General features: G+C 57.5%; 1 protein-coding gene across 1 annotated transcript; it reads left to right on the top strand.

Annotated features, from left to right (window-relative positions):
* The first annotated feature begins 1,933 nt into the window (after positions 1-1,933).
* FAM43A (family with sequence similarity 43 member A) lies at positions 1,934-3,474 on the top strand. The gene has a single exon (XM_042458629.1). The coding sequence runs from the start codon at positions 2,217-2,219 to the stop codon at positions 3,195-3,197; it is 981 nt and encodes a 326-aa protein (XP_042314563.1). The 5' UTR covers positions 1,934-2,216; the 3' UTR covers positions 3,198-3,474.
* Positions 3,475-14,672: the final 11,198 nt, after the last annotated feature.

Raw genomic sequence — 14,672 nt, 5'->3', positions numbered from 1 at the left:
CCAGAATCCATCCTTCAGGGTGACTCAACAGGGAATTTGCCTAAGAGGATGTTGCTGGCAGCCCAGTGCCTTGGCATGCTCAGCTGTTGGCGAGCGCTGCCTTGCTTAATCCCTGGGTGGAGGCGATACGTGGAGCCCACAAGCCCCAGCTGCTCTGCTTAGGAAGGAGGCACTTCTAATTGAAGGCTTGGGCTGCCAAACAACTCACCAGTTTCTGGGAGCTGAAGCAACCCAGCTGGGAAAAAAAGGGCCTGACTGGATCTCATGCAACAAAATGCTGCCCTTTGACAGCTGGGAGCCAACTGAGGCTGTGGCTCTGGGATTTAATCCAGGCTGGAGAGCCACTGAGAGCGGGGCAAGAGAGCATCATCTGGAAGGAGGGTGGCCGGCTCTTGCTTTGCTGCGACTGTTCTCTCAGCCCAGATCCGTGGGGCTCCGTCCGCTGCCCAGCCCCAGAGGTCAAGGGAAGAAGCCCTTTGGCGCATGCCTAGAGACCCCTTTGCTCCCTCCATGCTCAGCTGCCGCTTTTGTTTTATTTTAAATGTCCCTCTTTTTCTTTACATTTATAGTTCCAGTTAACAGATGATTATCGTCAATATATTTCTAATCTTGTATCTTCCTTTCTTTATAGAGTTCATTTTAATTCTTCCTATATATCCAGTGTCTTCTGGCAGACAGGCCTTCTTTTCCTTCTTGTTTGTAGATCCTGTTTTCCTTCTTTTCATTGTTATCTCCTCTTTCTTTTTCTTCTTTTATTGTCACATGTGTGTGTGTGTGTGCGTGTGTGTATGTATATATATCACACACACACACACACACACCCCATCTAGAGAAAGGAGGGAAGTAAGGGCCAAGAGAACTAGAAAGACCTCCACAGCCGCAGGCAAAGAAAACTCAGAAGAGGTCCTCTTTCTTCTTTCCTTACCATATTTCTCTATCATTACTGGCTGCCAGCCTGTGGGTCGTAATTCGGTTACATTAGTCTTAGCCTACTTCCGGTGGTAAATGGGGCACGGACGGTCGCCCCATTGCGCAGCGTTTGTGGGGAGATCGCAGAACCAGCGGAACAGAGCCCTTTCCCAAACCCCCAGCTGCCATTTTCAGGAAGCCTTCTGGGGTTGCGCTTTAGCAATTTCTCTCTGGCACAAAACCCAGCAGGAACCCAGGGTGGCACACCTGTCCTGGCATTAAGCACATGATCGATACACATGCAGCATGGGCTCCCTTGCTGAAGCGCCAAGTCCTGCCAGGGCTGGCTCCGGGGGGGGGCTCCTAAGGGCTCCCGGTGCTGGTGTCTGGAGCCCCTGCCCTGCTCCCAGCCTCCAGGGGCAGCCGAAGGGGCAGAGGAGGAAGAGGAGAAGCAGTCCTGGGGAGTGGGCTGAAGTGGCCTTGGCAGGGGGCTCTCAGATGGAGGGGCACCGAGGGCATGCCTCCTAAGGGCAGAGACCCCACATGGCCACGGGTGAAGCCCAGCCCGTCCCTCGCCCCGCAGCCTCCCCTGCTGGGCCACTCTGGGCCTGAACCATCATATCCCCTCCTTCCTCCTCCCAACGCCCCACAGAAAACCAGGCCTGGCAAGGAGAGCGCCAGCCCCAGAGCCCCTGCCAGGGAGAGCCCACTTGGCCCCTGCCCCTCGCTTTGGGCAAGGAGCCCCCAGGCCTGGGCCAGCCCCATCGCTCCCCAGGGCCTGATGCGCCCCTTGTGAGCCTTGTTGGGGGCCAGGAGAGGAGGGCTGGAGGCGAGGCCCAGGAGGGCCCTTCTTCTGCCTGCAGCAACTCTCCATCTCTGCTTCCTCCCTGGAGGAAGGCGGGCTTCCCTGGGCCTGGCTCTCGCTCTTCCTTCGAGGGGGGGTCCCTCCCTTGAGTCGGGCACGCGCACGCAGGCCACGCAAGGGGGGGGGGGCGGAGGCGGCGTCCGGGGGGCCAGGGGCGGGCGGCGGGGGGAGGCTGGCCGCCGGGGCCAGAGGCTGCTGGTGCTGCTGGTGCTGGTGCTGCGGGGCGCTGCTGGCTCTTCTCGGGCCCCGGCCTCTCCGTCCGTTGGGCGGGAGGAGGGCAGAGGCGGGGGCCGGGATGTGAGGGCGCGCCGTCTTCCTCCTGGTCGGGGATGGCCAGGACCAGCAGGCGGCCAAGGAGGCGGCGGCGGCGGCGGGGCTGCGCTGGGGCCCAGGCGGCGGAGGCGTCGGAGGCCGGTCCCTCTCTCGTCGGGCGCCGGCGGGGATGCGTCTGCCGGGGCTGCTGCGGGAGCCTCCGGCTGAGAGCCCCGACCCGAGCCCTGCGCCGCCGCCTGCGGCAGCCATGCTGCCCTGGAAGCGGCACAAGTTCGCCGTGTCTCCCGGCGGCGGCGGCGGCCCTTCTCCTGGGTCGCCCTCCTCGGCCTCCGTCTCCTCCTCGGTCTCCTCGTCTGCCGGCTCGCTGTCGGGCGTGGGTCGGCTGCTGGGCTGGCGGCGTCGGCGTCGGAGCTTCCCGGTGAGCCGGGAGGCGCCGGTCTACTCGGGGCTCTACCTGGGCAACGCGGGCACCCTGCAGGCCAAGGGCCAGGGCTGCACCGAGGGCGCGGTGGGCAAGATCTGGGCGCGGAGCCAGGCCGGGCGTCTGGGCAGCCGGATGCGGCTCTGGCTGGCGCCCCAGGGCCTCCGCCTGGCCCCCGCCCAGGAGCCCCCGGCCCCGCAGCAGCAGCAGCAGCTCTACCTGCTGCACCGTCTGACCCACTGCGCGGCCGACGCCCGGCTGCCCCGGCTGCTGGCCTGGGTCTACCGGCACGAGGGCCGCCACAAGGCCGTGGTGCTCCGCTGCCACGCCGTGCTGCTGCCCAAGGCCGCCCAGGCCCGCGCCCTGGCCCTCCGCCTGGGCCAGGCCTCCGCCGACGCCCTCCAGGACTTCCGACGCCTCAAGAAGCGCAGCGACGCCCGGCGCCAGCACCTGCTCCACCTCCAGCGCCACCTCGGGCCCGCCGGGAAGGGACTCCTCGACGCCGCCGAGGCCGAGGCCCCCGCCAACCGACACACCGCCTCCCGGGCCCCCGGCCAGCGCAGCCGCAGCGCTCCCCGCCTGGCAGCCATCGCCGAGGACCCCCTCGGGGAGGAGGAGGAGGAGGAGGAAGGGCGGCTGGCGCGGGGCCTGCGGCGGATGGGCCTCGCCAACCACGCCGACGGACCCCGGACGGAGCTCCCCCGGGGCAGCCGCAGCCAGACCCAGTGAGAGCAAGAAGAAGAAGGAGGAGCAGCAGAGCAGCCTCGTCCCAGGCACAGCCCTCCCCAGGAAGAGCCCCCCTTGATCCGCTGGGCCCAGAAGGGGGCCACCTGCCAATCTCCCTCTCTGGCCCTGGACAGCTGGACCCTCCCCTTGCCCCCCCCCCAGGGAGGGAGGGTGGCACTCCACACATGCCCAGGAGAGGCCTTTGGGCGGCGGGGAAGGGGCTTTCGGATTCCTCTGAAGCACTGAGCTCCTGGGGCCCTCCCTGCCCCCCCCCCCCCAAAAAAAGGTGGCCGCCCCCCCCCCCCCCCCCTTTTCCACCCTTTTTTTGCTGGACAAAAGGAAAGGGCCCCAGGCCTCCTCGGGCCGCCCTCCTTCTTGAGAAGACTGGCAGGTTTGCTTTGCTTTTGCTCACAGATGGAGGGAATAAAGAGCCGATGGTGGCAGCAGATGAGGCGCCCCGTGTGTTTTCTGCCTGGCAGTGCCAGGCCTGGGGAGGGGGTTCCTGGGGGGGGGGCAACACACACACACCGCACGGTGAAGCCTGGCCTGCCTTCCCTTGCTCTGGAGCAGAAGGAGGGGAGAGGCTGTCAGGGTGCCCCCCCCACACCCACCCACCGCCCCACTGACGCCCGGGTTTATTGGGAGCAGGAGAGTCCAGGGGACCCCATCCAGCTTTTCAGGTCCTACTGAAAAACCTCTGGAGGCAGGAAAGGCAAAGCCAGCTGGGCGGGAGGCAGAGCTGGGCTTCCCAGGAGATTGGGGAGAGGTGATGTAGCCCCCCCCCCCCAGCACCTCCCAGGACTGGCATTTCTGGCCAAATGGGTCCCAGGATCCTAGAGCAGGAAGAGACCCCAAAAAGGGCCACCCAGTCCAAGCCCCTCCTTCTTCTGCCCTGCAGGAACTCCCCATTGACAGACGGCCATCCAGCCTCTGCTTAAAGACAGCCTCCAGGGAAGGAGACTCCACCAGAATCTCCGAGGAAGGAGTGTGTTCCTCTGTCAAACAGCTCTCTCAGTCAGGAAGTGCTTCCTAATGTTGAGGAGGGATCTCTTTTCCTGGAGCTTGCATCCATTGCTCCACTGTCTCCTCTTCTCTGGAGCAGCAGAAAACAAGCTTGCTCCCTCCTGAGGGCAACATGCCTTCAAATCCTTAAGGCTTTCCTGTCACCTCTGCCCCGTCTCTTCTCCAGGCTCAACTTCCCCAGCAGTTCCTTAGGCCCCTCCTGGTAAGGCTTGGGGGTTTCTAGCCCTTTCCGGCCTCCACCTTGGCCTGCCTGCCTTCTGTGTGGATGGGGACCGGGGAGCACTCTGGAAAAGGGGCTATCCCCAAAGGAAATCCCATGCCCCCCATGCGGCTGGTGCGGGTGATGAAGCATGGCCAGGTACCATTTCCGGGGGAGAAGGGGGCAGTGGGAGGGCAGAAGGCTGCTGGCCCCTTCCAGGTCAAAAAATGGCATCTCCTAATGCCCCCCCAGCCCCCACTCAAAATGGAGGGAGAGCCAGGGACCGGCAGGGGCTTGGGTAGGCTCCCTTCTCCATCACTGACCAGAGGACCCTCCAGAGAGGGCCCTGCTCTCCTCCTCATCCCTGCCTGCCCCAACTGAGATGAAGGGCAAAAGCGGGGAAGATGGGGATGCTTTGATGGAGAGTTCCTGCATGGCAGAAGAAGGGGGTGCTACAGGATCGGGGCCCTTCTTGGGCTCTCTTCCAACTCTAGGATTCTAGGATGCAGTAGTTCCCCCTCCATGTCTGGGGCTGCTCTGGGCCTCAGTCGCTGCTGAGGAATGCAAGAGGTGGATGGCTCACCTTGTGCGTCTGCCCAGCTGTTGGGGGGCTTCACGTTGGGGTCCTCGGTTGGTCACTGGCAGCAGGATGCTGGGCTAGCCACAGACACACACATCTTTTGGTCTGATCTGGTGCAACTCTTGGTACCTTCCTCCTCTGGCCCCACAGATCCCTCAGCGAGGTCCTGCCCCCCTGAGCCAGGCTGAGAGGGGTGCTATGAGTCAGGAACGGGTCTGACAGTGGGGTGCCCCCAGGCCACTCCGCAGGGCAGGGGGCCGGTTGAGACCCAGAGCTGGTTTTGTTCTGGCATCCGTGGCTGCAGATGGCTTCATTCCTAGAATCCTAGAGCACCACCCCTCAAATGAATGAATGCATTTCAAACAATACAGAGGTACAAATTCCAAAACCTAATTCATTAGCATCAGGAGTAACAGATGATATCCTCGGACACCCACCAGGGCAAGAAGCCCAGTGTGTGTGTGGGTCTCCTTGCTGCTTTGTCCCCAACCGTTTCCTTCTCAGTGCCCACTTTCTGAGCCCTGGCAAGGCTGCCTCTGGCTTCTGCTGGCGGTGGTTCACACATGGATCGGATGCAGCAAGGAGGGTCAGACCCCAGGCACTGAGAGAAAGGACAGCCTGAACTGACAGCTAATCTGGGCCCCATATGGGAGAAAAGTGGGGTGTAGAATGAATGAATGAACTGAATCCATCCTGGCCCACCAGAGGTCCTGCTAACTGAGGGGCATAGCTCAGGTTACCCCACTCCCTGCTTTGCAAGGCTGGCACCCTGGACAAGGGCATGGGTGACAGGTGGGCGAGGGGAGGCTCATGCTACTGCTAGTTTGCAGCGCCAAGACAAACCTCCCTGGGCCCAAATCATGGCAGCTGCACACAAGGAAGGCCCTCCAAAAATGCAATGGCCCCCAGCCTGCTCCCCTTCATCTACACTGAGCAAGGGGGCAGTTCCTGGGCAGGAGGGCTGAGCATGGGACCTCAGCCTGAGTTCAGAGGGGGCGATGAGGCTCCAGAGGAGGCATGGCCAAATCCTGGCTCCTTCCAGTCTGAGTGATGGGAACCCCAGGCAGCTGTAGGTGATAAATGGGGGGGTCCCTTTTCACAGGCCAGGAAAGGCTGAGAGGCACTAAGCTCCAGCCCCCCCCCCCAAACAGGCTTCCAAGCTCCTACAGGGTCTGGTACTACCTTGCAGCTTTTGACCCCTGTCTCCCCACAGCCTACCTCTTGCTAGCCAGTTTCCCCATCCATTCCCCATTTCCTTCCAGAGAACTGGAGCAGTACTGCCGGCGGCCTGCGCCCACGGCCTTCTGCTTTTCTGCTGGCCTGGGGGGCTTTGGCCTGGTCCACTTGGCAGCCCCTTCAGCAATCGGCGGGGAGAAACCAGAGTCCCAAAGAGCAAGGACCCTCACCAGCCCTTTGGCCATCTGTCCGCATCCCACTGGGTGGGGCTGTTGGTGGGTGGGATGGGGATGACGGTGAACAGGGCTGGGGGAGAGAAATGCCCTCTTCAGAAAGTGGAACAATGCCACTCCACCCAGGGCCAGCAGCCAGAGGAGGAGGCTTGGACCCAGCTGTCCGGCTTGGAGGGCCTCTGGCTGACCCCTGTGGGAGCCACAGAGTGCGGGACAGTGGAGCGTCTCATCCAATCCACTCACTGAGCACTTATTTTCTATGTCCATTATGAACCCCCACCCTTTCATACAGAACAACAAACAAGGTGATGTTGTTTTAAATTTTAAAAATGTTGCAGGAATGTGGGGAAGAGTTTACTGGAGACATCATGGACACTAGCCAAGCAGTGCTGTGCGCAACCAACCTCTGCTTGGAAAGGATATGTTTTGTCAGAACTCAGCAGCAGAGGAAATTGGCCTGTTTACAGACACACATTCCTTTGTTGCTGGGTCTGTATTGGCTCCTCAAGAGCCTTTCCAGTCCCAGAGTGGGGCTCCTCCACTGCCTGCCCCAGTCAGACTGGCAGCCCAGCCAGGGCACCTCTCCCCTCCTCTACCAAGCTGGACAAGGCTGTTTTCCTCCTGGCAGGAATGCTTCCTGGAGCCTGGGAGGGGCAGATGGACAGAGAGCCCTCCCCAGGACTGGCCTTGCTCTCCAAGAGCAGGAAGAAGAAGCAGCAGCAGCAGCAGCAAGAGCAGGGGTCCCTGGCCTGGGTTGAGGCTTCCTCTGGAGTGGCCAGAGGGAGAAGGCCCAGGGCAGCATCTGGCTGGGCCAATGATGGGCAGCAGCACCCGCTAGTGCTCTCCAGGGACTTGGTGCTGCTTCTCGTGAAAAGCACTCGGGAGCATTTGGGGTGAAAGCTGCCTTGCCTGAGCACAGGATCCGGCCCTCCCTCCCCAAAGCAAAGCAAGATGTTTGCAGCTGGTGCAGCGGAGCAGAGAGAAGGCTGTGAGGTGGGGCAGCCTGTGCAAGACCCCAGAGGAGGAAGGGAAAGAGAGGGCCCTTCCTTAGGAGGGCCAGGTGAGGAGATTTCAGGGCCAAGGCCTGGGACCGAAGGGCAGCTCCTGGTGGTGCCATGCACAGAGTCTGGCAGATGAGAAGCAGGCTTCTCTGGTGAGAAATCAATACTTTCCTCTGCTCTGTTTTTGCAAGCACTGCTTTTCAGAGCATTTGGGGGAGGGGGGAGTGTGAACTCAACCAGGGATGGTGACCCAGGCTCTGGCTGAGCCGCCACAGGAGCAAGGAAACACAGAGGCACATGGCAGTCCAGGCAGCGCTCTTGTCCTGAGATTCCTCCCCTTGAAAGAGAGTTCAGGGCCTGAGACTCTTTGAGGCCGGGCCCCAAGGTCAAGGAACCACCACTTCTATGAAGAATCAAATATATTTATGCTACTCCACAACAAAGAAACAAATATCCACCGTAGAGGCATGATGGTAAAGGCATGGTGGCAAAACCATAAAAGTCAAAAAACATAGGGAACATGACGCAGCTGAGAGGCTTGGCTTACTGATGTTGCCTCAAAGTCTGAAAGGGGAATGGCAAGTCCACCCAGGTGGCACCATGCTATGCCCAGAAAAGCCCCTCTCCCTGCAAGAGCTTCACCTCCCTTGACTCCCTTGAATTGGGGAAGGGGTGGTTGGCTGGAGCCTCCCCCACACTTATGGTCTTTCAGTTCAGGTAGGTCCCCCTGGGAGAAGCCAGACCAAGGGCAGGTAGCCTTATCCCAAGCTTTCAAACTGGCTCTTGGAATTGGGCCGGGAGGAGGATTGGTCACGCACACAACAGCCCAGTGGCAGAGCTTGCAAAAGTTACTTTTCTGGATGAGAAGGTTAAGAGGTGATATGAGAGCCCTGTTTAAATACTTGAAGGGATGTCATATTGAGGAGGGAGAAAGCTTGTTTTCTGCTGCTCCAGGGAATAGGACACAATGGTGCAATGGATGCAAGCTCCAGGAAAAGAGATTCCACCTCAACATTAGGAAGAACTTCCTGAGAGTAAGGGCTGTTCGTCAGTGGAACAAACTCCTTCCTTGGAGTGTAGTGGAAACTCCTTCCTTGGAGGTCTTTAAACAGAGGCTGGATGGCCATCTGTCAATGAGGATGCTTTGAGAGTTCCTGCATGGCAGAAAGAGATTGGACTGGATGGCCCTTGCGGTCTCTTCCAACTCTAGGATTCTATGAGTCTATGACAACATCTCCAAGTATCCTGCAGCCACTGCCCTTTGGATGCTGGCTAGGGAGAGGGGTTCTGGCCCAAGACTTCTCCAAACTTGTCCCAGGTGTGATCATGGGCCGTATCCTCTTAGTGACATACATGTGCATATGTGGAGGTCATCTGTGTGTATGTCTGTTTCTGGAAGCAGGCGCAGGCAGCTATTCTCTAGTGCACCCCACGCAAACCATTCTCCCTATAGCTCCAAGCCCATGAGGGGCCAGTGCTGTTGCTTTCCAGAAGGAATGGAGTTCAGATGAGAAGATGCAACTGCCCTGGGCTCTGAGGGGAAGGAAACAGAGGATGCACTCTGTCTATGAGCAGACCCTGGTATCTTCCCCCCTGAGACAAGACCAGCTGCTGGGTCATATCTTGGGGGGGGGGTGTATTTTTTTATTGGACTTTCACCAATAAAAATTGGAGGGGCTATTTGGGCTGTTCTGACTTAACATACAAGCTACATGTAGTTGCTGAGATTCCCTTTCAGGAGGAACCCCAACTCTTTTTTCATTCATACAGAAGAGTGTGGCATTATATTTTGAAGATTTCAATGAGCTTGACTTTCAAAAGTCAATTTTTGTTGTTGTTTTTTGTCATAACAATATAAATAAAATGTCTGTCTGTCTGTCACTGCATCATGCATATGATGATGGAATTTCCCTCCCTTCCTAAATCTTTGTCTGTCTGCCTCTCAAGGGCAAGTGAGACCAATGTCTCTGGGGAGGCTGTGGGGAACCCCCAAAAGAGGAGCATCTTCCAGAGCAGCTGAAACCAAACAGGAACAACGGGGAAAGACCCTCCTGAGCAACACTGGGTCCTATACCTAGCATGAGACATATCCATCGTCGTGGCTCAAACCTTACGCTCTACAGTCCTGCTTTGATATCAGCAATATCATTGCAGATGGCCCTTCTATTTTTCCTGTTTTCCCACCGGTTTCCCAAAGTGTGTTGTGCTTTGTGTGTCTTCTAAAGGGGGGGCATGCTCTCATTGCCTCCCCAAATTCCAACTGACCCCCTTCCACTGTCTGCCAGGACTGGACTCAGGCATTTCAGGGAAGAGGAGGAGCAGCGTAGTCCTTTGTCTTGCAGTTAATTCTGTCAATTGAAAGGGTCCTCTCCATCTCCCCCAGAAGGGCCCCAGCTGCTCCCATTGCTGCCCACTCCTCCCTCCTGGGACCCAGAGGGCCAAAGGGGGAAATGGCTGCTTCCTGAGCTGAACAATGGAGCCTCCCCCCCAAACGCTGATAAACAGGAAAGCTGGCATGCGGCCCCAGTTGCTGCTGCAGAGGGACGCTTTCGGCAGCTGTGAGTTGTCATCTCTGCTTTAGTTAATCTGGATGTGTTGCAGCTTCCTGTGGAAAGGAAGCCTCAGTATCTCCAGTCTGGGGTTGATCCAACAACTTTGGATGTTTTGGCCTCCAGAGCTTCTGGCTGAGCTGCTCAGCATCACTTTATAGGAAGCAGGACTGGGAACCAGGGTAAGCCTGCCTCCCTCCTTCCCCAGGAAAGTGGGAAATTGAATGGCGGAGACGTAAGCCTTCCCAGATCACCTTGGCTGACCCCATCTTTGGTGCAGGTCTGGGGGAGCGGGATTTCCACCGGGATTCACGGTGGGCACTAAAGCTGGACCCTTTCATTCTCCTCTTTGTTTTGGTGACATAGGTCACTTGTGGGATGCACCAGAGGAACATGATGCCAAAAACAACAGAGAGCCACACAGCTTCTTCAAGATAAACATGTCAGCTGTGGTCTTAAATGGTGTTCTGTTGCTGTTGTTGTAGTTATGTGCCTCCAAGTGAGCTCTGACTTATGACACCACCCCTCCTGTGGTTTTCTTGCCAGGTTCTTTCAGAGGAGGCTTGCCGTGGCCTTCCCAGTGTGTTTCTACCCCTGAGCAGTGGACACTCGAACCCTGGACTCCCCAGTCTGACACTCCAACCCCAACAGCACACTGGCTTCCATGGTGCTTTCATAGTACATATCAACATTCATGTATTTACTTGGTGGTTGTGCTGCACCATCCTTCTCTTCAGGCCCAGCATTGTGCCATGAACAGTGAGTCTGCCCATGCGCCTGTGGCTTCCTGTCCCCCTGTGCCATGGGAAGTCATGCGCAGAGGCTGCTCCCGCAATCTGAAGGCACTGGCAAAGAGTTACACATCATCCAACCGCATGTGAAATGGCCACACTTGCAGAACTCCACTCAGGCAAGGCTGAACAGAATGCAGTCCATCTGCCATGGCCCCCCACAATCGGGGAATTTGCCAGTAGGTAAAACAATAGCAAGTAGCAATAGCAAGTGCATTTCTATACCGCTTCTCAGGGCACTGAAGCACTCCCTCAGCGATTTACAAAGTGTAAGCTAATTGCCCTCAACAAACAATCTGGGTTCTCATTTTAGCCACCTCCTCGAAAGGATGCAAGCCTGAGTTAGGCTTCAACACTTTTGCTAGTATTGAACTCGCAACCTTATGGTTTTGTGAGTGAGTGGCTGCAGTACAGGCATTGAACCACTGCACCACCAACTTGAGTGCCAGCTGCCACTGTCCGACAAGAGTCCCCTTTGCCTGATGCAAGTGTACCCATGACTTTGCTGGTGTCCATACTGGTGTGTGGGATAGTTAGGGGAGGGGGTACTGGAGAACCTCCTACTCCAACGACCTTCAGGAAAGGACTGAGGATATGGGAGGTCATGGGCACCCACCCATGGAGGGCTTTGGTCCAGGTTCAGCCAGAGAGGTTACCTGGACACAACGTTCCCTTTTGGCTGTTCTTCTGGAATGTTTCACCTGTAGTTCAACCTGCCCATTCCAGCCGCCTGTCGCTGTTTGCTCTGCTCAGGTGGAGGGGGGTTGCCAGGGGTCCTCTTTAGGTCAGAGGTCCTAGAACCATAGAATCGTAGAGTTGGAAGAGAGCACAAGGGCCATCCAGTCCAACCCCCTGACATGCAGGAAATCTAAATCAAAGCATCCCCGACAGATGGCCATCCAGCCTCTGTTTAGATGGCCATCCAGCCTCTTTGGAGTTGTTTTTTTTTTGGGGGGGGGGGGAATCTGAGTAACCTGGGAAGATCCTCTGGTCAGATGGAGGGATGGGGCTGTTCCACTGATACACGATGACCACTGCCAGCCCTGCTCCTGTGGGTCCTTTGCTCTCGCCTGTGGCCTTGCAGTTGGCCTGGGGGTGCCAGGCAGTGTGCCCCATCCTGTCTTCCCTCTTCAGGCACATTATGCCCAGCTTCGTTCAAATCCTTTGCCATCCTGCCCACCTTGGTTGCCCAGGCACAGCCCTGCATCTTCTAAAGTTGCCTTGGCAAGCGGACTAAGAAGGCACCCCTCCCAATGGTGGGCTCTCTGAGAGGGGCTAGTGGCCATGGTGGCTGTGGATGGTTGGTGTTCTTGTCCCCCACACCTGCAGGGTGCTACAATGGCAAAGAGGCCAAGCAAGAACTGGGGTCTGGGCACCAATGGTGGCATCAGCTCAGCTGGTCATGCCAAATAACCTGGACAACAAAGATCTTTCCAGCCTCAAGGAAGTGAGAGAGGGATGGATTGCTTTCTCTCTACACCTCAGGCTGACACCAGCTGCCCAGACTAGCATATCTTCTCCCCACTCCCCCCCCCCTGCCCCCCACCGCTGCCCCTTCCCAGCAGGACAGGCAGAGAGCCCCGTTGCTTTGCAGCCCCCCTCCCTGGCACACATGCCCTCCAGCAGGGATGAGGCAGAGAGGATGCTATTTCTGGCAGCCAGAGCTCCCTTAGTAATTGCAAGGTGCCATGCCAGAAGGGAGGGCACTGCCATTCTCCAGAGGAGGACAGCATGGCAGCCTCTCTGGGGTTTACCCACCCACTTGTTTCATCCGAGTGGGAGCAACATTCAGATCAAGATGAGGCCCTGTGCGTAAGTTGAGAGATGCTCTGAACAAAAGGGACCCTCCTCTCGTCTTCCCAGAAGGCCAGCTTTGCAGCCAGGAAGAGCGGCTGATTCTCATGCAGGGGCACCCAGAGGGCAGACGCCTCCCCACATGGCCCTATAGCACTCCTGGGCAGAGTAGGACACCGGGTATGGCCTCCATCGTGACCACGTGGCCCTGAATCGTGCTCTCCTTTGCCCTGTGCATGGCTTTCTTCCTTCACTGGGGGAGAGAGTGGCCATGTGCCGGCAAATAGCCAAGGGACTTGAGGAAGGAAGGCAGGCAGCAAAGGAAACAGGCGGAGAGGCTTCCCAATGGCATGGATGGGGGGGAGGCTTTCCCATCCAGGGGTCAAGGCATCCTGTGCAGCTCAGCTGGTCCTTCATCCCCTCCTGAATGGATTTCCTGTGGCAAGACAGAGATGCAGCCATGGAGAAGAGGAGCAGGGTCACAGGCAGAAAGATTATGTGAAGGAGAGGAAGGCATTGCACAATTAAAAGCTTCATCTGGAAGCCCTCTCCCAAAATAAAGCTACCCCAAGGGATGGGGAAATCTCTACAAACAAACCCCCATGACTTTGGGGGTTGGAGAAGGGGTTTCTTGGAGGGAAGGTCCTGCTTTGCAGGAGAGACGTCCCACTAAAAGCGGACCCAGCCACTCAGGAGTCCCTTTAAAGGCGATTCATTGATTCCAGCACAGATTGCTTTATACCAGCACCCAAGCAAACCTTTGTGCAACTGTTGTCTGCTCTCTCTGGCTCCTCTGTTTGGTGTTTATCTGTTAAGCAGTGTTTTCTGCTTGCCCTGGCTGCTGGGCTGTCAGAAGGCTTCCCACAAAGGCAGCTCCATTTGGGGTGGCCAGAAGCCCAAGAGCCCAGCTTGCCCCCTTGCTCCCCATTTCTGCCCCTTCTGGCAGGAGATGCTCCCAATGGAGAACTCAACAGTCAAAGACCCAGAGGATGAGAAGACCCTCCCCAAGCCCACAATGGTCCTCTCAGGGTCACCCCTAATCTAAAAGGGGCCAGCCTGGCAGGACATATTCAGGGGCCTCGGTGCCTTTGTTCTTTCCAAGATTGGCAGCTTGTGGCTCGGGGACAGCTTGCTCTCCCTATGGCATTTCTGGCCTCAACAACAGCCAGGTGAGTCTCGCAACAAGGGAGCCTGGTTGCTTCCCACTTTAAAGAAGAGCAGAGGTGGGGGGCTGGGGGCAGACCAAGACCCTTGATGCACACAAGGCCCATGGGTGTCTGTCTGCCCAATCCAGGGCACCTTGGACTCCTTGCCATCGCCACTGGCAGCTTGGAAGAAAGAGAGAGAGAGTCTCTCTCTCTCTCTCTCTCTCTCTCTCTCTCTCTCTCTCACACACACACACACACACACACACACACCCCTTCTGCACTCCTGCAACTGGCAACTGGCTGCCACAGCAGGGACTTAGGAGGGAGAGCCAGACATAGATTAAGAGGGGATAAAAATAGGGCCAAAGCCAAAGGGGCTCAGGGGTCACTGCAGGGTCAGCACTTGGGACAGAAGGGACCTGGGAAGGTGGACTCCAAGGGAGGAAGGCTACTGTCCCCCTTCTTCTTCCTCTTCCTCCTCTTCTGATCCCACAGCCAGCCCCACTCACACCCCCAGATGCAGCACAAGTTGCCCCCCTGGATGGCTTTGGCTGGAATTTCTCTCTCAGGATTCCTTGCCTAAGAAAACCCTTTGAAATTCATGGGGCTGCCATAAGTCGACAGGCAATTTGAAGGTGCACATGCACATGCACAAATGCACACAACTGGAGGGGTGCCCAGGCTCCCCAGAGCTCCCCCTTCCACTTCTGTACTTAAGATATTTCCAATTTGCCCCTCCACTCCAGGGCTAGAACCCTGGGGGTATCTTGCGCTTGGCAAACCCACCTAGGGAAGCGGTGGAGCATCTGTGTCCCACGCGTAAGGCCCTTCTTGGCTGCAGAAACTGTGTTTCACGTGTGTTGTTGTGGCATCGACAGGCCCTGCCTTTGGCTGCTCATTCAGCTGCACGTTTGGTTCACATGGGACTGAGCATTTGGCAAGGAATTGTGGCTCTTCTCATTCAGAGAAGGCCTTGTTACGCAG

Source organism: Sceloporus undulatus, chromosome 3 (genome assembly GCF_019175285.1).
Source record: "Sceloporus undulatus isolate JIND9_A2432 ecotype Alabama chromosome 3, SceUnd_v1.1, whole genome shotgun sequence".
NCBI lineage: Eukaryota > Metazoa > Chordata > Lepidosauria > Squamata > Phrynosomatidae > Sceloporus > Sceloporus undulatus.
The sequence above is the reverse complement of the archived record's forward strand: the minus strand, read 5'-3'. Positions and strand labels throughout refer to the sequence as shown.